At 34.3% G+C, this 26,964-nt stretch overlaps 1 protein-coding gene across 2 annotated transcripts; it reads left to right on the top strand.

The window, feature by feature from the left end:
* LOC143231528 (uncharacterized) lies at nucleotides 1-26,582 on the top strand. Of its 2 annotated transcripts, XM_076466050.1 has the most exons (3): nucleotides 1-66; nucleotides 5,363-5,439; nucleotides 23,909-26,582. In XM_076466050.1, the coding sequence occupies exons 2-3, from the start codon at nucleotides 5,377-5,379 to the stop codon at nucleotides 25,946-25,948; spliced, it is 2,103 nt and encodes a 700-aa protein (XP_076322165.1). In that variant the 5' UTR covers nucleotides 1-66; nucleotides 5,363-5,376; the 3' UTR covers nucleotides 25,949-26,582. The 2 variants fall into 2 exon arrangements, with proteins under 2 accessions (XP_076322165.1, XP_076322166.1); XM_076466051.1 differs by lacking the exons at nucleotides 1-66; nucleotides 5,363-5,439 and adding an exon at nucleotides 6,847-7,068.
* The last annotated feature ends 382 nt before the right edge of the window (nucleotides 26,583-26,964 follow it).

Genomic DNA, 26,964 nt, shown 5'->3' with positions numbered 1-26,964 from the left:
ACGGCAATTATCTGTCGAACAAGCAAGCTGTGTTCACTTACAGCATCTACATTGGAGAAACCATAGGTAAGTGAAGACATTTAAAGTGGGTATGTTATAACGATCACTACTTGATCCACTGAGATAACTTCATTTAATTCAGTACTGTTATTTGAGTATTTCTAGACACCCATTTCTTAGATAATGAAAACAACAACAACATATATTTCAAGAATAATTTTAATGTCGCATTACAAAGAAGTATAAGTTATATTAGTTGCAGTAAACAGCTCTGAAACAGTTGCATAACACTTAATCCGTATGCATAAATAATAAGTTAAGGTAAGCTTCAAGTTTCTATAACAATCTTATTTCAGTATTATAAATCGTGTAGCTTTGCGCAAAATTCAACAAACAAAACAACAACGTAGTATATGAACATATCTCTCTTTTTATCTTCTTTTTTTTTCAAAATTAAAATACATATTACTGTTTTGAGTTTCAGAATATAAGCATAAAAGATATAATCAACTTTGAATTGTACTAATCGTGCCTATCAAATGGTAGTATGGTATTCTCAAGTAAAATCACATCATAATAACAAGTAGTTCGTAAAACGTCAATAAGGTTGACTCGACACAAAAATTAAGAGTCTAAAATAAACCTCTTATTTAATGACACACACAAAGAACATGTGAACATGATTTAGGTTGACTATTTTATCAATAGGTTGACTATTTATCTCTACGATACGAACAACAGTTTCTAGGTTAAGCCTAATTTTGTTTCTCAGACTTACTATATGGCCACTGAGGAGGAAGGGGATTTAAACACCAAACATCATACCTACACCAAACGTCATACCTACCTAATGGTATGGTAGCATATCACTATAATATTATTGTATAATTCCTACAAAGTTATTTTTCATAAATGATTCATCTCTAGGTAACTCCAGGAACGTCTTAATAACAATCTGTTACATATAAAGGATTTTTAAAAGTATGTTGATATTTTTCATCCGCTACTGTAAACCCAGTAAACGTAGTTGGGTTTGTGCTCATGATACAGGTGCATTGAAAACATTGGCAGAAAAATGTACATATTCTGGTATACCACTTTCACGTAAACTCTGTACGCACACTACAGCTTATCTATACACATATGTTCAGTAGGAGATAGTTAGGCGAGTTCTTCCCGTAAAGTTGTTTATACAATATAAATCTTTTTTTAATCTATATAATATTTATATAGCAAATTGAACCAACAAGATGGGAAAAACATTGTGTTTTTATTTTTGCTAAACGATTATTAAAGCACGCTTGTCCGTGATTACACGGGACTGACTCACCGGTTTTGAAATATATCTTCTTTTAGCTAAGAGCTTTACTGTGAAACTTTATATATACAGGGTGGCCCGTAAGTCTCTACCCATCCACATTGTGTCTAAACAACGTTATAATACTAATGATGAGTTGAAGACAGCTGTTACCGCAGCGTTTCGAACAATAACCCCTGCAATGTTGAGGAAAATGTCTCACAAAACATGGCGTCGCATAATATTATGCAGCGAGAATGAGGGACAGCACACAGATACACTGTGTATATCTAAATACACAGTTATTTATATACATATACACACACAAACGTATTTTACAGTTATTTCTTATCATCATTATAACCATTTTCATCTTCTCCTTCCTGATCATCACATCTTTTTGTTGTTCGGATTTGTTTGTAACTAAAATTTGTTTCCCCAAAACTTTAAAAAAATATTATACGTGACACATTACCAGCTTTCTAACTGTACCCTTCAGGTTAAACACGTTTCGTAACGTGAACACCATATCAGTCTCTACATCTCCTCTTGTACTAGGACAAAATGATACTAGAAATATATATGCAAAAACGGCTCGTTTGGGTTGAGAAAATATTTTACATAGAAGAGCGAACAACGTTTCGACCTTCTATGTAAAATATTTTCTCAACCCAAACGAGCCGTTTTTGCATATATATTTCTCTACAAGTGGGTTTTCTCGACATCACTCAAAATGATACTAGCACAAAAATATTTCATGTCTACCATCCAGTTCTGTTACACTGGATCTTAGTTTGGTGTATTTGCGTACAGAGCGCATTTTCACACACATGCCTGCAAATGTGCTCGTTGAATATTCTGTATGAATGTATCATTTCTTAATGGCGGAGACCTAGCCCGGCATGGTCAGGTGAGTTAAGGCGTTCGACTCGTAACCTAAGGGTCGCCGGTTCGAATCCCGATCGCACCAAACATGTTCACCCATTCAGCCGTGGGAGTGTTATAAGGTGACGGTCAATCCCACTATTCGTTGGTAAAAGAGTAGCATAAGAGTCGGCGTTGTGTTGTGATGACTAGCTGCCTTCCCTCTTGTCTTACACTGCTAAACTAGGAACAGCTAGTGTAGATAGCCCTCGAGTAGCTTTGCGCGAAATTCAAAAACAAAAACAATGGCGATGACCTCTGTGACGGAGACAATACCCTTTTTTTTCTCAGTAGTTAAACCTTCGGATATGTCATGTTGTTATTGTGATATTTCATCATATTTTACGATGAATACTGAACAAAAAACAAGAAAATAAAGAAAAAATAAATAAATACAAAATAAATAGATGAGGGTAGTATAGTGATTTAGAGCATAAACAAATCTCTAGAAATTACGTTTGCTAAAAGTTGTATTATTGCGCCAGCTTATAATGTTAAAAATTGGGCTTCAGTATTTATGGTAGTACAGCATAGATAGCACATTCTTTGCACTTAGCAACAAAGAAACAAACTTATTGCACAACTCGAGGTTTGTTGGTCACTGTATTCTTTCCCAACATGAAATACAAATGTTAGCTTACATGTTTCTGGAAAGACGCCGAGTATGCGATTTATTTAAACCTGTTTTTATAAAGGGTTGTAATTCAAGTGTAAACTGAAATCTTCACTTCGACTAACTATAGAAAGAATAAAGAAACTGTGTAAAGTGAAATTAACTCTTATTGAAGAAAATAAACATCAACTACTGTATACAAGTTATCATGAGTAACGACTGCTGTTGTCAAAATGTTTACCTTACCACTTCGTACATGTTGCATTATATGTGTAGTAAGACCCAGGAAGTGGTTATAGTTGTTGTTCGTTATGAAGAGGGCATGCTAAGTTGAACAATTTTATATAGTTTTTTGCTATATATGTATGTATATATAACGATCTGGATTGTGAATGTAAGTAAGAATTTCATATATTAAACAATAGCACAAAAACTAATTTGTATAATATATTTCATTAACCTTCTTCAACAACAAAAAAGTAATGAAGGTGAGGGTGTTTATTTTCACTTCTAGTTATATAAATAAAAGAAATACTATCACACCCAACGTCACTAGTACGATCTGACTGCTTGACTATTGTGGCGGTCGAAGGAGCGTAATTAAAAGCCAGTCTCACTGTTTGTTCTCCCCAGTGGCACAGCGGGATGTCTGCGGACTCAAACAGCTAGAAACCGGGTTTCGATACCTGTGGTGGACAAAGCACAGATAGCTCATTTTGTAGCTTCGTGCTTAATTACAAACAAACACCAACCAAAACTGGTTTGTAAGTGAAACAGAAGAAATGCATGCCTTAGTAGAAAATACAAGACCAATAGAAATATTTTCTGCTCATTTGCAGGTTATATAATCAAAGGATTATCCATACTTCAGTTCTAATGTAATGCTCGAGTAATAACAGAGAAGGTAGCGTATGATCGAACAAACGTGCACGAGTTGTTATTCTTGTTTGTATATGTTGTTCTGAGCACTTTTTGTTAGAACACACAAATACACAACTGTTTTGTATCAAAGGGTGTGTTGTTGGTATAATATTTTTCAATATAAATCAACACGTTTTTCAGACAATTTCCTTGAACTCGGTGTAGAATCACACCTCGTTACGTTTTAGAAGTTATCGGGCGTCAAATAGTTCGACTGTCCAGAAATGGTACGAAGCAAATGAACATTGCCAGAACAGTAGGGTATCCTTAATATCCTGTATTTAGGATCCTGAAACATCATCGGAATATAGGACATGCATGATCAAAACATGGTCATCTTAAGCAGTAGTTTTTCGGCGTCTACCAATAGAAAAGACTCTTGCAATGTCTTTCCCACATTCATTCCAGGGTATTCAGAAAAACAGTGAGTAAGAGACTGACTATACAAGGTTTTTATGCAATAAGGGCTATCCCTAAACTGACGCTAACCAGAATTTACGTTTGGACAGCTATTCATCATGGTGTTCCAGGATAACAACCTCACTACCCACAATGCTCGTATTGTACAAGATTATCTCGACCAGGAGGATGTTACAAGATTGCCATGGCCAGCAAAGTCTCCAGATTGTAATCCCATTGAAAACATTTAGGCAGAAATAAACTGGAAAATTGCTGAGCATGACACTAAATCAGTTACTGTAGCTGATTTTCATCGTCTTCTGGTGACAAGGTGGAATGAAATCACGGTGGATTTCACCAATAACCTCATTAACAGCATGATAAGTCATCTTGCAGAAGATATTAGAGTGCGAGAAGGACCAACCAAGTGATGAATATTCAATATGAACATATATAAGGATAAAGACGTTATTTATAATGATTTGATGTTATATATGTTTTGTTAAGGTACTTTTGTGATAGGTGAAATGCTGAATTACATATCTTTTTTACGGGTGTCTAATGAACTTGTTTTCTATTCTTATAAATTATTTACAGTGTCCACAGAACCTGTTTCATTATATAAATTACATATGCATATTCTTAATATAACACGAATTTTTAGTTTAATAGCGTTAAGTGTATCTTAATAAAAATGATCGTGTTTGTTAAAAAGTATGCAAATAATTTGGTCAAGACTGTAATAAGCTTAATTTCGGAAAACAACAACAACATATTCTTCCTATTTTACTCACACTTACGTTTTTTTAAAAAAATACATTAACCATCCTTCAAAAGCAAATAAAACATTTCCAAATTCTAATAATAATATACATTCCCCTAACGTTTAAACAAAATCTAGACAAAACGCAAGCTTTACCTCTTAAGTAAAACTTACATTTCACGACTTTTTAGATAAAGCATACATTAATCATACCTCACACATAAAACATACTTTTTGTGATTCTCAAATCATATATATAGTTTTTATACATCCACCAGGTGGATGGTGGTTTTTGTACTCCCCCATACTTTTCAAACAAAATGCATGATCCTCGCGTATATTTCCTATGCTTTCGCAAAATGATATATGTATTTCATATTTCCCAGTCAGGTTTCAGAAGTGTTCACGTGGTATAGCGTCAAGATTGATTTGTTTATTTTTTCAGGAATTATCCAAGCCATGGAACGTGGTCATCTCTTTATTGTGAACCTGTTTCTTTATCGTTTGCTGTCTGTTTTTACGGTGAGTTAGTAAATAGATATTAACAAGAAACAACAGGAATTAATCAAGTTTCTCATTTTGTACTACTCACACACAGTATAGGGAAATATAACGTACAACTACATAAAGAAAACTTATTACATATAAGAAGTGATTTATAAAATAAAATTAGTTCAAGATTTGAACGAGCCTCGCGTGTATGTTATCGTTAATGTGCTATGTTATAGAAATTGAAACGTTACTATCATTGTGGCATAGTATGAGGTTATATTTAATGGGTAAAAAGAAAGTGGGGTTCTGCGTTGTGTTATCGAATTTAAAACGTTGCTATCTTTATGGTATAGCATGAGGTTATATTTAATGGTTAGGATGAAAGCGAAGTTCTAAGCTGGGTTATATAAATTGAAAAGTTACCAGCATTATAATATTTATGAGTTGATGCATAACGACCAGGAATAAACTGAAATTCTGCTTGAAATAAAAATTGAAAAATTACAAACCTGTGGTACAGCGAGAGGTTGAATTTGTTGAACAAGAGTAAACCGACATCTACGTTCAGTTACAGAACTTGAAATTAAAAAGGCAGCTTTTATTTGCTACAACAAATTTTCTTGTATAAATGTGGTTTTAACTAGTCTCAGTACTTTTTGTATGACGTACCTTGAATCTTGAAATCGATCTTCTGAAAAAACAATTCATTGAATTTAAACCTATATATACGAGTAAAGTTTCGTTTATTTAAACGTGTTTAGTCTTAATCTACAGAGCTTATTCATACCATAAAACGTTTGTACTGATATACTATACAATGAGCTCACTATTCCTTTATTAATATTATTTGACGTTATGGTGGGAAGTAATATAACAATTTTGACAAATATACCCGAATACCACAAATTTCTGAGGGTAAATCTTCCCAAATTATTGAAATTTTCATTCTTTTTAGCACAAAACTACACAATAATCTGCCTGCACTCTGTATACCATGGGGGAATCGAATCCCCGATTTTTTGCGTTCGAAGTCCGTAAAGCTACCACTCATCCACTGGAATACCTTTATTTTTAGGGTCGATATATCTTGATGACACTGAACGCTTGCAAGCCACAAAGGCCCTTAAAACTGAAACAAGGAATCCACGTAATAAATTAAAAAAAGAAAGTGCGGTTCACCATTCTAGTGCGAAGTAAACCTTGTAATGACAACAAGCGACAGGATGTGCTTAAAACAAAACTAAGCTGGACATGAGTCGAAGTCAACCAAAATATCTTTTGAAAAATATAATCATTTCAACATTTTTATAAAAGTAGTTAAATGGTATTGTTTTTCTAAAATTAATAATCCATTGTATTTGATGGACACCAGGGGGATGCTTTCTACCCACTACGTAACTAAACGGTAAACGTTTGATATTACTTACGGGACGACGATAGCGGTTAAAATGTTGTGTGGTAGAAATTCAAGATCGTAAGAACTTATGAGTGAAATTAAAGAAGAATGTAAGAATATACCACATACATTAAAGTTGCTGCATCGAGTGTCGACGATTCGTTTCGCCTAATACCAGGGGTCACTAGCCTTGCTGGGATTCGACAGACAAAGTAGTTAGCGAGACGTAATCTGTACCACCAGTTGCTTGAACAAGTATTTTGGTATGAACTAGGTTAAATTATTAAGCTGTCTTTTCTACCTTCAGTTGCTGTCTTAGTTTATTACATTTGGATTTCTTTCTACCCTGAATGAGACGTATTTCTCATCTATAAACTATTACGAATGCTTTATACCAGTTGCTGAGTTGTACATTTGGTAATGATCACAAAAAGAAGGCCCGGCGTGGCCAGGTGGGTTAAGGCGTGCGACTCGTAATCTGACGGTCGCGGGTTCGCATCCCTGTCGCACCAAACATACTCGCCTTTTCAGCCGTGGGGGCGTTATAATGTGACGGTCAACCCACTATTCGTTGGTAAAAGAGTAGCCCTAGAGTTGGCGTTGGGTGGTGATGACTAGCTGCCTTCCCTCTAGTCTTACACTGCTAAATTAGGGACGGCTAACGCAGATAGCCCTCGAGTAGCTTTGCGCGAAATTCAAAAACAAACAAACAAACACAAAGAGAATATATTAGAAAATTGCAGGTTAGAGCAGAACCTCATATTATGGTAAAAATAACAATTTTTAGATTATTTGTAATATTGAAACTTATGAGCTGAACTGGAGATCATTGAAGATAATTTTAGACTTAATGTTTTGTAACCGGTTTCATTACCGTACAATTATCAAAGCTTGCACAAACAAAATACCATTGTAGATTATTGTTATGATTAAACTATACAAAAATGACGGTTATTTTTCAAAACAGCTTTATTTGACAGTTAAACTATTCAGATATTTAGGTAAACATTCATATTTAGGTTTTATAATATTCAGCGAATTCATATTTATTAGCGAAAACTGATAATTGCACAATATAATTCACCATTACTTTTACGTGTAAATACTCGATAAATTAGAGGTATTGATATTATTATGTATAGCGCGTGAATAATTTTTTATATAGTGTAATCGTAGGAAACTGAAAGGTTCTCGGAGAGAGTGCCTTCACGAGACAATTCCATACATGTAACACGTACATTATTCTGTTCATTATTCAAAGTCCTTGGTGGCCTAACAGTTAACCTTTGGGCTAATAACGCCGCTAAAAACTGAATTTCAATAGTCACAGATAGCTCATTGTGTAGCAAACTTTGTGCTTAACAACAAATAGAATACAGTATTAAATAAAATATTAATCAAAATATGAATACTTGAAAAGGTTAGTTGAATTATATGTTCCGGAGCTTTACCATACTCCTTACAATATTTAAATTAACAATAAAATGTTGGTAGATTAGTTAGGCAGTTACATTAACACGGTATTAACACGTTTAATTTTATATTCAATTTCTAAAGACAAATAACTCTAGCCAAAGCTATAACTTCACTACTGGTTGTAACCCAGGCGGAAGAACTTCGTAAATTATGTACAGAGACAATATAAACATTAACTAAGCGTGTACAAAATCTAAAATCGAAATTTCCTTTGAAAAAACAAAATATTCTTTCTTTACCCATTTACTATATATAAATCTATCACTAAGTTACTGTTTATAAACATTTCAGTCACCAGAATATATATATTGGTTTTCCTTTCAGTGGCGTATGGTACAAAGATGGTCTGTCTTCTTGCCATTTATCAGTTCTTGCTGTCTTGTCACTGAAGAAATGCACCGATTGTTCCAACTCTGGTAATACTAGGGCTTTTCAGCAGGTTGATTTACTTCTGGCAAAATCTTCTCTGAAGGTAACACTTAACCATTCTCCCACCGATATACCTTCAAAGACAGTCACGGTGGGTAATCTTTGCTTGGACCACCTGTATTTATGCTCTATTGTTCTGTAAGTCAGTTATCTGCATTTTCTTGTGCTTTTTTTCTTGTTGTTTTAAGTTCAACCCGTAAAGGTGTAATTGCCGTGTAGAGCACAATATTTCCTGATCATAGAATGTGAAATTGTTTATAGCAAGATTAACCTACCAACCTTATATTTGCACTACCATGAAATGTATTCATAATGTGCATTCTTTTCCAATATATGTTTACTCACATATTATGTTCTTTGGAAAAGATTCTGATAGTGAGGGTGTCTTACAACCTTCTTTTTGTTGGAAATTTAAAATTGCTTTCTGTTTGCATCTATCCATATTTTTGCTTTTTCTCTGGAAGTAATTTACAGTCTTCATAACCAAATTAGGTTGAACAATTGTAGCTGTAGAAACAGTGTCAATCAACATGTTGCAGTGTTTTTCATGACTTAATCCATTGACTCAAGGGCTGATTTCTTGAAATAATGTACTTCTGGTTGTAATTGAGGCAGAAGGAATATTCTCATTTTCGGTATATATAATATTCTTGTTTTACGATTCATGGTCTATTCTTCTTGGGCTCAAATGTCAATTTCTTTTTTTTTCACACTAATACCAATTCAATTTTCATGTCGTACTTTTCGAGCAATTTCCATTTCCTAATGTCTTTTACCTGGGTATCCTAGCAATGTGCCCTTTTAATAATAATAAAAAAAAAAACGTCTTGTTTGTTTATTTCATTTTGAGTAAACGGTTGTATCATTATAAGATTTTGTCTGCAGTTCCTGGCAGTAGCCCTCTTAATTTACTATTTTCTAATTAATTCTTTGAATTATTCTAAACTTTCATCAGAGATAGTTAATGTTTCAACGCTAGTTGATCTGATGGACCCATTATTCCTGGGTGGCTTCTTTAGTTGTTAATCTGCAACCTTAATTGATTAAAGTTCCGTCATCAACTTCCTTTAAAGATGTACATCTATCTTACTTTTGCGTAGTTTATATATATATCATCACCAATTATCGCATCCATGTATTGGTCGTGAGTGAATGAATGCTTTGTTTCGTATACGATGAATAGACAAACATTTCTAATCTTCGGCAATTTTGGCTAAGGTTTCATCCTTACTCGTTAATTTACTCTTAAACTTTGCTTTAGAAACATCTTGGTAAGGTGGCTACTATATGCCTGATGGCTGTCACAGATTTCAGTTTAAAGGTTGCTTTCAAGTTTCCAGCAGTATGAACAGGATATTATCACACTTTTAACTATTTACCTCCAATATTTTCTCAAACAATGCCTGATATTCCATGTGATATTTATATCGTAACTTTTTAGTTGTTTTTTTCATTTCACTAATATTACTTATTGTCTATAAATTCCGTAAGCTGATGAAGTAGGCATGTAGTCCAATAAGGTCATGCAATAATAGGCGATGAAACAGTAACTGTAAAAGGTGTAGACCAGATTAGTTTTCCTTTTCGATATGGAATGGTTGTTGATGTCCAAGGATGTAATTCGTGAACAGGTACAGAAAGAGATGTGGCTGGTTTGATTTTTATATATGCTAGTTTACTTTCGACTTACCATACCAAATATCACGGTAATCAAGCCAGCTAATCCTTGGTGATGGGTACTAACACACACACACAAGCACACATACGTAATAGATCATATATATAGTAAGATAATATTTTTATAATTCTGTAGTCATTAATTACTCTGTGTTTCTCCAATTTTGTGGTTATAATCTTTACAGTTATTGTTTTTTTAACTCTCCTTACATTATCTAAGACTTCCTAGATCTTGTCTTCATTTAAGTTGCTGTTTGTTTGTAATTTTCTGTAAATCTTTTCTCGTTCTTGTAATTCATCTACTACCTTTTACATCTTTTTTTCTTTATTTAAATATAATTTCCTGTCTTTTTTATCCGCCTTCTTTAATTTGTTTTCCATTGCGTCTTTGTTAACAGCAGATGTTCGATCTCTCTACAAAAAATTATCATTATCTGGAAGCGTCATCTGAATTATGTTTTATTTTGACAAAACCAATCCCACTCCTGACATAATTATGGTAACAGCGTCTATTTGTGGATGAGTTTGTTTCGGAGAACTCGGTAACAAAAGAACGTTTTGAGTTAATGATAATATAAAAAAAAACAACTTGCACAAATTGTACAATTAATTTTAGTAATGTATTTCAAGACGGCTGGTATGGGTTTTAAAACTTTTACCAAAATAAAGCAGAGAACATTTTGACCTTCTTAGGTTTTTTTCAGGTTAACAACTGACCGTTGCTGGGCACATGTCTTATGGACGATAATGTAAATGGGTACGAGACTGTAAGGGCGTTGGAGTTAGATGTTAGGTTATTAATTAGTATAGATATAGAGGTGTTCCTTTATATCGGTTTAATTTTGGTTTTAGTTGTTGTATAAGTAGGACTTCTTTAATTTTACGTTTCTTATTTGTTTCCCTTCTTAGTATCTGGGTGTTTTTTATAGTTATGTTGTGCTTATTTGAGTTGCAGTGTTCAAAAAGGTGTGAAGCTGTTCTTTTTATGTTCTTCGAATCTGGTTTCTATTTTTCTGCTTGTTTCTCCAATATAGAAGTTGTGGCAGTTGTTTCATTGTATTTTATAAATAATGTTGGTGTTGTGTTTGTCAGTGTAGTTTTTACATACTATGGACTTCAATTTTGTGCCTGGTTTTTGAATAAATTTGGTGTTTACTGGAATGTTGTGTTTTGTTACAAGATTTTTCCAAATGTTGGTTACTTTTTCGCTGATGTCGGGAACATATGGTATACAGCAGTATAAGGTTTTGTAGTTTATTGTATCTTAGGATTTATTTTTGTTTGTTGTTGATCTAGGAGTGTGCTTATAATTTTTTCAACAGTTTTTGGAGGAAATTTGTTCATGTTGATGAAGTGTTTTATTTTGCTAATTTCATGGTCAGTTTTATGGAGTGGATTATAGTTTTGTGGCTGTGTTTATTTGGTTTCTTAATATGTTGAGTTTTTGTTTTGTTTCATATGCTGAGTCCAAGGGAATGTATAGTCCAGTATGGGTGATTTTTCTGTGGATTTCTGTTTTGAATTGTGTATCGGTTCTTGTGATCTTGAGGTTGAAAAATGCTTGTTGGTTATTTTTTCCTGTTCACAGGTGAACTTAATCTTGTGGTGTATAGAGTTAACGTGGTTGAAAAACTAAGTGTGTTCTGTAGATGCAAGTCCAGCAATGGTATCGTCAACATACCTGTCCCAGTATAGTGGTGGGTGTAAGGCTGAATTGATCGCTTGAGATTTAATCTGTGTCATAAAACTGTTGGCTAGAACTGGTGACACGGGATTCCCGATACTTAGGTCATTTATTTGTAGGAAGTTTTGGTCATTGAACATAAAGATAGTTTTGTGGTAGTGAATTCTATAAGGGTTACCAATTGGTTGCTGAGGATGTGTGTCAGTGGATTGGGGTCATGGATATAAAGATTTAAAGCTATCTTGTAGGCTTCAGTGGTTGGAACTTTGTGAATGGGGAGATTACATCACAACTGACCATTAAGGCTTTATGATTTAGTTGATTAAGAATATATTTAAAGTTAAAAAAGTCTTTGAAAAAGGAGCTGGCTGATGTTACTTATTTAGAAAATGTCCATGTTATGTATTTATCGAGGTTGTAGTTAAATGATTCATAGGTCAACATTATGGGTCGTAGTGGACAATCGGGTTTGTGTGGGTTTGGGGATGCTATATAGTTATGGAGTGCGTGAGTCTCGTCTTCACGAATAATTTTGGTAATGTTGGCTGACAGAGCTAAGTTGATAGTAAATGCTAACAAAAGAAAATTTGCTAACTTCTACATGTACAGTACTTTAACATATCTCCACTTCTTTCTCAAATCTCAAAATCATTATTCATATACCTTAACTAACTGCTGACAATAACAAACGAATTTAACTAAAAACGTGTTAACTTAACAGACTGTACACGGGCTCGCGAATCAGTATTCATCTACTCAAACCTAACTCACGTATTATACCGCTCCAATCGTTTCTATACTTTCAAAAAGTTCTAGTCGTTAAGCCATGTCAATTATGCGACGTGAAAGCATGGCCAACAACAACGATACATATATCTAAATACTGAGAAAAAAAGTGGTACTATAATCCTCATATCTCAACTGTGGCCCCCTAGTGACTCCGTGGTAACTCTAGACTTAATAATACTAAAAAACCGGATTATGAAGCCTGAGTGGCACAGCATAACAACAGATAAATGTAATAGCACAGGCAAGAATTAATAGCAACATATATATAACTATTCAGTCACAACTGAGTTTATCTTATTTTTGTCTGTCAACATTCTACTATACTGTTGTTCCTGTGCTATTATGTATTATGCAAGTGTCATCCATACTATCTTGTTTGCATCATTATGAATGACTGATATTAACTATCCATACATTTACTACATTCTTTAAAAAAGTTTTTGTTTACCTCAGTCACATAATACTATACTATGTATGTATACTTTACAGTATTTGTAATATGCTGTCATTTTCTGCATAGTCTAAACAGGGGGAGTAATTTGGTTGAAGAACAATGCGCCTAAAATATTATTGTAAAGTATTACAAGGTTTATTAAGTCTATTCTGTGTACAAGAGAATCTTAATTTATAGGATATAATAACGTAAAATCAAATAAACGTATTTCTTGCGATTAAAGAAAAAGAAAGAACTGTTGTACACTTCATACATACTTCGCTTATTAACGACCATGGTTTCTCCAGTAAAAGCATAATCAGGTACCATGAAGTATATGTGAAACACACAACCGTCTTTAATTTGTTTTCCCTCAATTCAATTCTGTAATTATTGATTTTTATCAGGTACTGACAATTTTACGTATCGGTTATATTACCTCTTGATCTGAAGGTGACAATACGACATTGTTATGCCCGGCATGACCAAGGTGGTTAAGACACTCTACTCGCAATCCGAGGGTCGTGGATTCGATTCCCCGTCACACCAAACATGCTCGCCCTTTCAGCCGTAGAGGCGTTATAATGTGACGATCAATCCCACTATTCGTTAGTAAAAGAGTAGCCCAAGAGTTGGCGGTGGGTGGTGATGACTAGCTGCTTTCCCTCTAGTCTTACACTGCTAAATTAGGGGCATCTAGGGCAGATAGCTCTCGTGTAGCTTTGCACGAAATTCAAAAAGAAAGAAACAAAACAAACAACATTTTTATCCACATATATCAGTTGAAAATCACTAACTATAAAAAAATGTATTCCCTTTGTCCCTTTGGTGAGAATACTTTCACGCTCTTTTTTTGGTAATGCTCAACAATCATCGCTTATCAACAAAACTATCACCTGATTGTTCTTTAGCCAAGTATGGTGTTTATGTTAAATGCTCAATATTTATATTGATTTGTTAGAAAGGCTTAGTTTTATTCTTTATTTCAACTTCACTAATATGTCAGCAAAATAGTTTAATTCAGAAGTTTTATGACATTGAGGCCTACCATTGTTGTTGTTTTTTTTTTAATTTCGCGCAAAGCTACACGAGGGCTATGTGCGTTGGCCGCCTCTAATTTAGCAGTGTAAGACTAGAGGGAAGGTAGCTAGTCATCACCACCCACCGCCACGTCTTGGACTACTCTTTTGCCAATGAATAATGGGATTGACCGTACATTAGAACGCTCCTACGACTGAAAGGACTGGCATGTTTGGTATGACAGGTGTTTTAACCCGGGACCTTCAGATTACGAGTTGAGCGCTCTAACCACCTGGCCATGCAGGGCTCCTTTACTGTTACTAACATTATAAAGTCAGTGTTTAAAAAAAAAAATTAAGTGGTGAATAAATGTTTATCAATAAATATTATTTTGTTATTTAAACACATATTTATTTGGCCTTAAAACGTAAAGAAAAATAAACGTTTAGTACTACCAAATATCTTTTATCCTTTGTACAGTATAAAGGGTTGAAAAGTTGTGACGATGTCTCTTGTGATTTGTGCTTCCTTACCTAGAATACACTGAAAATACTCAAGTGTCGTTTAGTCTCTTTCAGAGTTCACACTTATTTTCGTTCGCGATAAAATTTCGATTTTCTGCTTAGTTTTTACAAAAATGTGATGATTAAAGAATTTTTTCCAAATTAATGAAATAAGTGAAGAGTCGGTGCATTTTGGAGGTAGAGGAAAATTCGTTTCAGTTCAATTCTGTCATTTTCGTTAACTAATCATAAATGATTTCCTGTCATTTTTTTAGGGGCTTTAATACTGGTATTGTTGTAAACTATTACAGTTTACTACGTCTATTTGCAGGCGTAGGAATCTTAATCCATAAAATATATTAGTTTAAATGAAATTATGCAGATACACGAACCTCTTGATCTGAGGGGAACGATATGATATTGTGAAATACACATGTCTCAGTAACACGTTTGTTAAACCATTAAAAAGCCTTTGTGTAGGGAAATAAAACGAAAACGTGAAATATGGAAGATTTATTTGATTAAAGCTGTAAGAAAACATCATTTGAAGCTTGGCAACTGGTCACTTATTATCATAAAAAGGCATATACTGAAGTAATCTAACTGAATGAAACAACTAGTTGGCTTTTTGGGGTTGACAAAATTTTTTTATGTAGAGGAGCGAACAACGTTTCGATCTTCTTCGGTCATCGTCGGGTTCATAAAGAAAGAAAGAGGCGAACCTGACGATGATCGAAGGAGATCGAAACGTTGTTCGCTCCTTTACATAAAAAAAAATCTCAACCCAAACCAGCCGTTTTTACACATATATTGTTCTCTACAAGTGGGTTTTCTCGTCATCACTGATTACTAGTTGGCTTTTGTTTATATTTAAATTAGGGGGGATACCGACGATCGTTACCTAGTTTGTTCGTTAATCTTATCACAAGGTCACTCGAAGGCTGTTTGTTCCAGTCTTTTCTTGGACTAATCGTTTACCAACGAACAATAGGGTTAACCGTTTTATATAAGACTCCAACGGAGAAAAAAGCAAGCGTGTCCGGTGATAGAACTTTAATTTGCAAACCACAGCTTGTGAGTCGAGCACCTTAACCTCCAAACCATGCAAGGTCAGGTACCTTATTTGCTAAATTAATCGTCACCGTTGAATTTGAAACTGAAACAGTGACTTTCCATGTTGGTTATATACAAGTCTTTATTCCCTATTCAAAGGAGAACATCTCTATTGAATCAGTATTATCTCCATACTAAATAAACTGATCATTCCCAGAAGGAAGATGTTTTTTTATTGCAGATAAGGATGATAAATAGTCTTTAATAAGAATGGCAAGTAGAAGCAGAACCCTGTGTTCACAAATTTTCATAGTAAGCCGGAAGCAAAGAATCTTATGCAGTTTATTCATTTTATATAATTTCATGTTTCTTTGGGCAATACAACCCAAATGATGTTCTAGATGCCTTTATTAAAAGACGTGTTGTCATGAAGATCAAGACATATTTTGCTTATTCAATATTTACCTGTTTTACTTAGTAAGTATTACATTAGACATAATGACTTTGTAAAATCCACTTAATGACAACTACACCAGGCTTATTAATTAATTTATCATGTAGGATACATGACAGGGTGATAACGTTTACATAAAATACGTGGCAAATGAAAACACCTGTAATCATTATTTCATACATGGTGTAAAGTTATGCCCATCTGGGCCTGTTAAGTAAGCCAATTTTTTCACAATACTTCTGAATTAATTTAACTTAATTTATGTTGTATTCAAGTGGGCTTTTGTTGTAATGTAATTTCAAGTGAAAGAAAGCTTCTTTATTCGTATCTTCACATATCAAAAATAAAAGTTTTAACCTTATCACCAAGTATTTAATAAACATAGAGAAATGACAGACAGAAGTAACATGTTATCATTAAATATTTCCACTCATGCTGAAGTGGAAGCGTGACCTTTTATGCAAACGATAAAACAAATACTGGTCACGAGAGGAATGTAACCTGTTCTCTCACCTCATAAACTGTTGTTTGCTACATTATGACATTGCACCTTTGGCGCCACTCCGACCGACGCGACATTTGCTGATTTTATTGAGCTCCGCTGTGATGAAGGTGACAGTATTTCGGTCCATTTAATGCCATCATTTACTCATTGAACATACGAAATGTTTTGGTTACACATGTAGAATCCATTCATTTGATAACAAACATATGACATTGAAATATAATTTTGTTCTGTAATAAAAAGAGCTTCATTTAGTTCTATCCTAATTCGCGTTTCTAGAAATAGACTGTCCTAGAATTTTTTTTTTATTTCGCGCAAAGCTACTCGAGAGCTATCTGCGCTAGCCGTCCCTAATTTAGCAGTGTAAGACTGGAGGAAAGACAGCTAGTCATCACCACCCACCGCCAACTCTTGGGCTACTTTTTTACCAACGAATAGTGGGATTGACCGTCACATTATAACGCCCCCACGGTTGAAAATGCAAGCATGTTTGGCGCGACGGGGATGCGAACTCGCGACCCTCGGATTACGAGTCGCATGCCTTAACGCGCTTGGCCATGCCGGGCCGTCTTTGATTATGAACAAAATCAACGAAGTAATAAATTTCATAAAAACTGTATCAGACACAACAATAACAACAAAAATGTCTGCCCAAGCTCAATAGAATTCGATTAACCTCGTTCAAAAAGGAAACCAAGATTTTTTTAACAACTCTGTTTTACTATGTACGATGTTTCTGTTAGCAGCTACATAAACGACAAAACACATCCAACCTCCCAGCAGAACTATTTAATTAACCACAAATAGACTGCTGATCATAAAGTTCATTGAACTACTATTTCTGTCGTAAATCTTTCTCATTATGATGACCATCATTACGTATTATTGCCCGACACAATAATTTATATTGTAACAACCTTTTGCAAAGACAAAGCTTTGAATTACAGACCACACATATTTGCAAACCTTCCAAACGATACGAGAACCTTATCTGAGTTTATTGATTGTGTTGTCAGATATGTGATTCCACTATTCATGGTCGTTCTTTTCGTGAAGACAACTGTTAATTTCTAGGGGTGGCTGGATGTTTGAAAACCTGTTTCAAAAAATCTTCGTCTATTACCATGTTAATGGTAACAAGATATGCCCTATTTTCTAGCAATGTATTTTTTCGATCGGAGGGTTCTCTTGCGAAAGCATAGCCTTCACTTTAAGGGTAAATACGTTGTTTTGAATTAGCTTCAACGGGATTAAACTGGGAGTTTAAAGAAAAGGGTATTTTCTTGTGTGATTCATTTTGCAGTAAAAACAGAATTTATTATAAGTATTAGGCAACCCATAAAAATGTGTCGTTCTGCTGTTGAATGATCACGAGTTCACGAAAAACCAAATATAGATGTACTAAACAAATCCATCTCAATAAATGAGTATATATATATATATATGTGTGTGTGTGTGTATGTATAATCAGAAGTATTAAGTACTCTTTAAATTTTAAATATTCGTATATAATGCGCATAACACGTTTAGACTGCTAGCAAAGTTTCATATTTAATCACACATAGACTGCCTTCGAAAGTTTTAATTAACCGTAAATAATTCGCAAACATGTAGGCTTACTTTCAAGAAACTGTTAAGAGTGTTTTCGTTGAAAATAAACAGACTGAGAACAAAGCTTCTTCATTAACCATAAACAGACTGCAAAAATAATTCCTTTGCTACATAATTGTAACAGACTACCAGCAAAGATTCTTAATTAATTATGAATGCATTGCTAATAGGTTGCTCTAAAATTCAACAACTCCATATTTGTAACTTTTAGAGTGTGCGTGGATTCTGTCTGTATATATATAAATTAATGTACAGTTGAAATTGTTTTACCAACAGAAGAAGATGAGAAGAGTTATCGTTTAACGTACAAAGACACCCGATATATATCTGTACGTATCGAAACTCGATGTCTAGGTTCTGAACCCTCAGGCTTACTGCCGAATCACCGAGGCCTGAGAAGCTTGTGATTAGACAAAGACAAAGCCAATAAAAGTAATGTGTCACGATTGTTTTCTCTTTTTTCTTATCCAAAAATGTGTGTGTTTTGCATACAGCTAATTTGTGTCTAAATACAGGCTGATAAAGCACTGAACAAAATGCCTTCCAGTGACACAGCAGAATGTCGGTGTACTTACACTGCTTGAAGCCACGTTTCGATACCCGTGGTGGGCAGAGCACAAATAACCCTTTGTGTATCTTTGTGCTTGATGACAAACAACAACAACACTGAACAAAAATAAACTGAAATAAACGCTTCTACCTAATCTGGAAATAATAAATGGCGCAAGTTAAGGTCTTTAGAAAATATATATACATGTAATAACGTTCCTCATAAACATACAACAAAGAGTTTCGATCCTTAGTTCTTTTTATCTCAAATAAATTTTATTTTATTACATTTAAAATAAACTAATTTTGTTTCAGAAAGAAAAGCAGAATTGAAAGTTTATTCTGTATTATCCTTTCTCAAGTACAATTAATAATTTTAATTTATATATGTTACAATTTTTCACTACTTTGTGCTTTTTTAACTTTGGATGCTTGTAACGTACTTTAATAGTTTATACGAAATGTTATAATGCTGTTAATAACATTTAATAGGATTTTTTTTTTTTTTTCTCAGCATTCATGTAATTGAAATATTACACATTGGTTCATAGTGTAACACATTTTTCAGAATGAAGTATCTGAACTCTCAGTTCATTCATTATAATTATATTCTTTTAAATTTAACTTAATGAAGATCAAGAAGGTATTTCGATGCATGTTAGCAGTAACGGAAAAAAAACGTATCAAGATTTTCAACAATAAAATTTTACATGTTGAATTTAGACATCTTTTAAAATTCTGTATTGAAATAGATGGATAACCTAATCATTGACCTTTTGTTTTTTTTTTAATTTCGCGCAAAGTTACACAAGGGCTATCTACGCTCGCCGTCCATAATGTGGCAATGTAAGACTAGAGGGAAGGCAGCTAGTTATCACCACCAAACGCCAACTCTTGGGCTACTCTTTTGCCAACGAAAAGTGGGATTTACCGTCACATAATAACGCCCACACGGCTAAAAGGGCGAGCAGTTTGGTGTGAAGGAGATTCGAACCCGCGACCCTCAGATTACAAGTCGAGTAGTCATTGATGATTATACGGATTTTTAATCAGTTCAATACATGAATTATCCTGTTCAACACTAAAGAAATTAAACAACCTAGTTAGTTTTATCCTACTATCTTCACAGCCAAACAATTTTTAATCAGTGGTTTGGCAATAAGTGTGCTGACTTATAACACTAAAAAAAAAATGGGTTTCGATACACACGGTGAGTATAGCACAGATAATCCGAGTTGTAGCTTTGTGCTTAACAACAATCAGTCAAATAATGATTAAGGATGAGAAATAACCTTCCAAGTAACCATTTACGTCCAAATGTGTTCGTAGCTTACAGAATTTATTTTGGATAACCAAATACCATGTAAAAAATTCTTCTCTGTGCTAAAAAGTTTGCGTCTATCTTTCACGTTTTCACTTTACAACTTTTAATGACTTCTCCGTTGCTTGGTTAAATTATTAGTTCGAAATTTTCACTCGAAAACTCGTTTTCTCACATTACTTAAATGCACTTAGTTTCTCCATCATTACAAATATGTATACACCAACCATCTCGTTCATGTATAGTGAATGTTTATATATCACACAAGCACATTGTGACAGGAACAACCATAAAAATTAATATTTAGCTTCACTGTGTGAGCTTAGAAATAGTTCATTACACCATAATAAAATAAAGTGAAAACTTCCATCTTCTCAGTTCACATTCTAAATTAAATTGTACTGTTCCCTTTTTGACTGCTGTCTTAGTGAATTATATTAAACAAAACAGGAGCACGTGACTCCACTCTATACTGAGAGTTACCAGGATTTTACAAGAACCATGTTTCAGGTTCCTCCTGGAGCTGCTTCCTCGTCATCAATCTCATACCCGATCTGATGTTTACGTATTCTAACCTGACGTAGCATTTTCCATTTAAGAAACTTCTGCATAAAAGGCGAGATTAATGTAGGACACTTATCTTGACAAATATTACTGAGACCTTTCATTGTAGAAAGATCTCGGTTTCCAAGACCTCATTTAAGCAGACAAAGGCGCAAAAGTTCACCAGGACTGCACTGAAAGACTTAGATTCTAGTTTCTTCAGCCACTTTTCACATGAAAACAAACGTTCATTTCGAGACGTTGCTGAAGGAAGTTTGTGAACCTACGCCAGTGTCAAGTTCATGTTTACTAACTTGTTAATAGTACCAGGAAGGGTTTCTTTTTATACCTTCACTTTTTTGGGTAAGGATTTTGTTCCGGACTCACTTGGGATGTTGTTGCGGAGCCTGGTGGTGGTGTTGTCTTGAAACTCCCGCGAGTTTCTCCCTTCCATATTGAAAACTTTCTTTGAAAGGTTGTGTCCTTTGATCATACATCGTTTAAAATTCTCGCTACTTGGATATATCTCGTCAGAAAAAAACAGTCACATGACGCTACAGCCGTAAACTAATATGAAAGTGTTGTACTGTTGAATGATCAGAAGTTCAATAAGAATCAGATATAGATACACCAAATAAGGCCATCATAATAAATAAGTATAATTTTCGAATTGTTTTTATACTCTTTATATAATTATGGTCAAGAAGTTTAGTTGCGTTAAGCCTTTTTCGGGATTCGTTTAAAGGTATAGTATTTATTACATGTAGATGTTTTTAAAGAAGCGAATGACTAATCAGTCTTTAACAGATAGAATTCCAGTCGCTTTCCTATGACCATGGTATTTCTATGTACATATATCTTCTCAGAGACACCTCAACTGTGGGAGGTTAGTCCTCGAGGAATGAACAAATGTGGCTACATATTTATAAAGGTTGATTGAACACAATAAAGAGTACCTCTGAGATTAAAACTTGGAGGTTTAAAAAAACCGTCGCAATATTAAAACCCTAGAAACTGAACAACAAAAAATATGCATTTTACACATTCAGTTTCTGTTTCTACTATTTAGTCATATTAAGATAGACAAAAGAGCAACTTTTATTTAAAAACATATACATTTATCCATCTGTCTCTGAGTACACTTACACACAAACGTATATATATATTTATATATGTATATACTTTTATAACATACATTATGCAATGACCATAAGATCTGTTTCATTACTATTGATCATTATTGTTTAGGAATGGCGCAGGCAGCTCTCTCTTAACCCCAAAGATGTTCCGCACTAGGAACATGTCAGAAAGAGCTTACAATCCAATCAAGGTTAATTTAACTAATATATATGTATATAGTGATCTGCAAAAGCCGTTGGCGGTCAGTGAACTGATGTAGTGGGGACGTCACAAGGTGTGTTAGAGTTAGTCCTCCTTGTACTATACACAGGTGAAGAGTTCATTCAGATGCAAACTTCGTTAATCTGGATTAGTCTGATGAAGTTCTTGCTAAAATTCGCGAATGCGCCTGACTTAAGTAGTTTCATTTAGTTACGGTGATTTTACAAGTTGTTGTCTATTGGTGCCGAATCCCATGTAGTTACTTATTATAGTTTTCAAATAAAAGATTCTCGTTCTTTTTTACTACTTATTATGTTCAAAACTTATTATAGGAAATGTTTGTCAAGAAACTTCCTGCTTGTTGAAAAACTCAACAAAAACGGGTGTGACCTTCACTATTGTTTAATTTTGTCAGTCATTTGTAAAAATACACAGCTTGAGGACAATGAAGCGATTTTAACAGTCATCTTCATCTTTGGTTGTCAGCCCGCCACACGGTTCTTAAGAGGAAATTTTCTACGTGTACGAAAGGTTCGGTTTGGTTTTGTTTGTTTTTAATTTCGCGCAAAGCTATACGGGGGCTACCTGCACTAGCCGTCCCTAATTTAGCAGTGTAAGACTAGAGGGAAGGTAGCTAGTTAGCACCACCCACCGCCAACTCTTGGGCTACTCTTTTACCAACGAATAGTGGGATTGACCGTCACATTATAACGCCCCCACGGTTGAAAGGGCGAACACGTTTGGTGTGACGGGGATCGAAAGGTTCGGAATGAGATTTTACTGCATTGAATTTTGTTTTTGACAGTAATCCTGAAATCTGGTACATTTTTTATTTCTTTATCACTTAGTCATTTAGAGCACAGATAGCCCATTGTGTAGCTTTGTGCTTAATTCAAAACAACAAGTCATTTAAGGGAAACATTATCCAGTTGTAACCAACTTGCAAAAATTTATTGGGGTTCAAGTTTAGTTCAGTTGAAGAATTCTCACCAGTTTATGTAGTTGTATTCTGACAACGAATTACATCACCGAACATGCTTGCTTTTTTAGCCATGGGGCCATTACAATGTGAAGATCAATCCAACTATTCGTTGGTACAGAGTAACTCAAGGGTGGTGATAACTAGCTTCGTTCTTTCTACTTTATTACCTATCGTTTGTTTGTTTGTTATTAACTGCAAAATTACACAATGGACTATCCGTGATCTGTTCACCGCAGGCATTGAAATCCGATTTTGAGCATTATAAACCGTCAGACCGCTGAGTCACAGAGAGATTAAGCTAGACAACTAAATATGTACAGACTGGAAACACTTAAGGAAGCAAAAATAAAAAGAATAACAATCATTAGAAGGTTTTGTATTGAAAAAACAACAACAAAACTCAACTTTACTCTTGCACTTAACATTTCAAGTAACTCATTTTAGCTCTGCCTGGAACGTGTGTAAAAAACACATCTGATTTCGGCAAACGTTTACTAATAAATATATTTTTACATTTAAAATTACTCAAAAAGTTTGTGCTTTCACTGCTCTAAATATTCATGCAGTCAGGTTACTTGTCCAAGTAGAATATTTGCATACGTATCCATACCAAACATTCCAATATTTCATCAATTCATATATTTTCTTTTAATAATTTACAATGGCTTATTTTTATCTGCATGTTTGTCACGCAATCTAATACTTATAATATAAACATCTTTCTTCACTTTAGTTGATAAACAGCCAAGAAAACTCAGAGTCATTATGGACCAATGGGAAGCCAGAATCCATGCCTCAACTTACCGCACTTGATGTTGTATGTGGAAAACAACACATGTCAGTTCATCTGGAGTTCAGTGCACCTTTCTATGGTCTCGTGTTTTCTAAAGGTCATTATGAGCATAAAAACTGTGTGTACGTGAAACCTCATTCAGGTTTATCATACGTAGAGTTTAATATATACTATAACGCTTGTGGAACTACACCTAACATGAACGGGAACTTTTTTGAAAACACCATCATCATTCAGTACGGGATGGATATCATAGAAGCATGGGATGAAGCCAAAAAATTACGATGCCAATGGTATGATGCGTATCAAAAAGATTCGAAGAAGGAGTTGATAAAAATTTCTGAATTGGATATTGTTGAATTGAACTTTCAAGGAGATAATGTTGACTGTTGGATGGAAATTCAGGAAGGAAAAGGTCCATGGTCCAATGAAGTTTCTGGTATCATACCAGTTGGTAGTCCATTAACTATGGTTATTGCCATCAATGATTATGGAAGTCAGTTTGATATGCGGGTTAAATCTTGTTACGCGCATGATAGCATCAAACCACTTGTTGCTTTAACAGACGAGTATGGGTGTGTCCTAAGACCTAAAATTTTAACTTCATTTCATAAAGTTCGTGATTATAATGGTCGTGCAACAATAATTTCGTATTCTCATTTCTATGCATTTAAATTTCCCGATACAGTAGCTGTATATATTGAGTGTTCAGTAGAAATATGTCGACATGGATGCCCTGACAGTTGTCAGAAAATACACCATCTTCCGTTGTTTCCTCATAAGCACACAGATAATCAACATGCTGCTAGCCTTCACAATGATAAATATTTTACGGCACAACAGAAACTGGATGACACTTTTGTAAGATATTTTCTAAATTCATCCTATCCAGTACTCAGAGATTTCCAAATGTTATTCAACTATTCAAATCCTGAAACTTATCCTATTAACCCTGTACCCTCAAAATCATATTTCGAGGGACAACTTTTACTTCAAAAGCTAAATAATGAGAGCAATTTACTCAGGAAACCAAGTTATGCGTACCTCCATTTAGGACAAAAATTGAATTATGAAGAACAACAAATATTCAAACGCCACGATAATGAAAATTACCCAGTACACAAAATACCTTATAAACCCCAAGACTCAAACCTTAAACAGTATCTTCCATACCAAAATCCAAAACGCGAGAATGAAGAATATTCTGAACATCTGAGGGATACAAGTGTTAAAAATAGCGATTATATATATATATCAAAAACAGTGCCACATCGTTTCCCGTCTTTAACACAGTACGATCGTCCACGATATTATGGGAGAGAGAAAGAAACTCCCACTCAGCATGACTCTAGAACAAAGCCGCTTCACTCTCACCCCTTTAATGGTAACATTAGAGAAAGTTCACAAATCAAACCACGTGCTCAATCTTTTATCTATAATCGTGAAAATATTCCATTGAGCCATCCATCTTATCCTTATCCACTTCTCCAGTTTCAATATTCCAGACAACATGCTTATAATGGAATGAAGCCGATGAATGACCAGATCGCCGATCAATCTGACGCTATTCATTCCACTGAACATTCTGGTCAAGGTCCTCACGAACATCAGTTTCCTCAAGAGCCCAGTTCGCTTCGTACTAGACGTCAAGCCACAGATGGAGAAGTTATTGGAGTTGAGCAGACATATCATGCTCTGGCGTTGGTAGACTTAGTGTTCGAACCTAATACAACTAAAGATAATGTATTTTCAGGAAGAAGCGAGGAGGTTGTTTATGGTGTGTGCTTACCAGTGGCTGGTTTCGTAGCTGGATTATGCGTATTTTTATTGTTAACAATTTGTTCGCTATGTATCACCGGATACCTCGGATATCTTTGGCGCCTCCATGTGATAGAAAGTAATACTAAAACAAGTAATAAAGCGAAAATTTTTAAAGGAATATTATTTTATGATCGTAGGGACTGTAAATCCAAACCTTAAAATGTGACACATAGTTATACGCCAATAGAAAAAAATAATTCCACCGTTATTTTATTTATAGAAAAGAACATTGCTTTGACTGAAGTTAAGCTTATTTTATTGATGTGTTTTAAAGGTCTGTAGAATATGTCTATTTAAGAGTGAGATATTTTCTACACATACAAATGCATATTAGTGCTGTAGAGATGTTGCCATAGTAACTAGTTTCGACTCCAAGTGCTCCTTTAGACCAAAGAAGAGAAACATAGTAAAGAAATACAATATTAGAAGTCTACAAATAAGACTGGAACATGTTATTTGTTTGTATCGTGTTAATATAAGAAAGAAAGTTAAAATAATCGTAGCAGTATTTGTGTGTTCTTTGTGTTTTAAATCCTCAGATAGTCGATGGCAATACATAATGGTTCGACTGTGTAAAACACTTGACTTTTGTAGTTCTCTTATTGCATAAAACTATTATCATGACCATTTCGTTTAGCTACTAATTTAGTTAATTTCGTAATATAAACAACTACTTAACTTTCATGTTGTGACGCCGTGGTATAAGTTTGAGGCTTTACCTTGCTAAAATTTGGAGCTTAGTCCCTATGACAAAGCGCAGCTTTGTGGTAAAACGAAATACAACTTTCGTATAAAGGCATTATAATAATAATAATAAAATATATAAATATTAACTTTTTATGTGCTTTAATTTAAATGTTAAAAAGAAAACAAAAAATATGGAAATTCAAACTAGTTGGTTGCATAAGAATCTGCTACAGAAATAATCTAAGTACAATATCTTTATTGTATTCTAACTTTCAACAAGATTGTAGATTTTCTTCCTTTGATGATAAATTACTATCAGTTTATAAAGCTTTGTGTGTGTGTGTGTGTGTATATATATTCCAAAAAGGTATATAAAATAAATTGTTTGTTTGTTTGTTTTTTGAATTTCGCACAAAGCTACACGAGGGCTATCTGCGCTAGTCGTCCCTAATTTAGCAGTGTAAGACTAGAGAAAAGGCAACTAGTCA

Source organism: Tachypleus tridentatus, chromosome 11, assembly GCF_004210375.1.
Source record: "Tachypleus tridentatus isolate NWPU-2018 chromosome 11, ASM421037v1, whole genome shotgun sequence".
In the NCBI taxonomy this organism is placed as follows: Eukaryota; Metazoa; Arthropoda; class Merostomata; order Xiphosura; family Limulidae; genus Tachypleus; species Tachypleus tridentatus.
This window is presented reverse-complemented; position numbering and strand designations above follow the sequence as displayed.

Coding starts and splice junctions, on each gene's coding strand:
- LOC143231528 (XM_076466050.1), top strand. CDS start 5,377: ATGGAACGTGGTCATCTCTTTATTGTGAACCTGTTTCTTTATCGTTTG. Junction 5,440..23,908: donor GTTTGCTGTCTGTTTTTACG/GTGAGTTAGTAA, acceptor TCTTCACTTTAG/TTGATAAACAGCCAAGAAAA.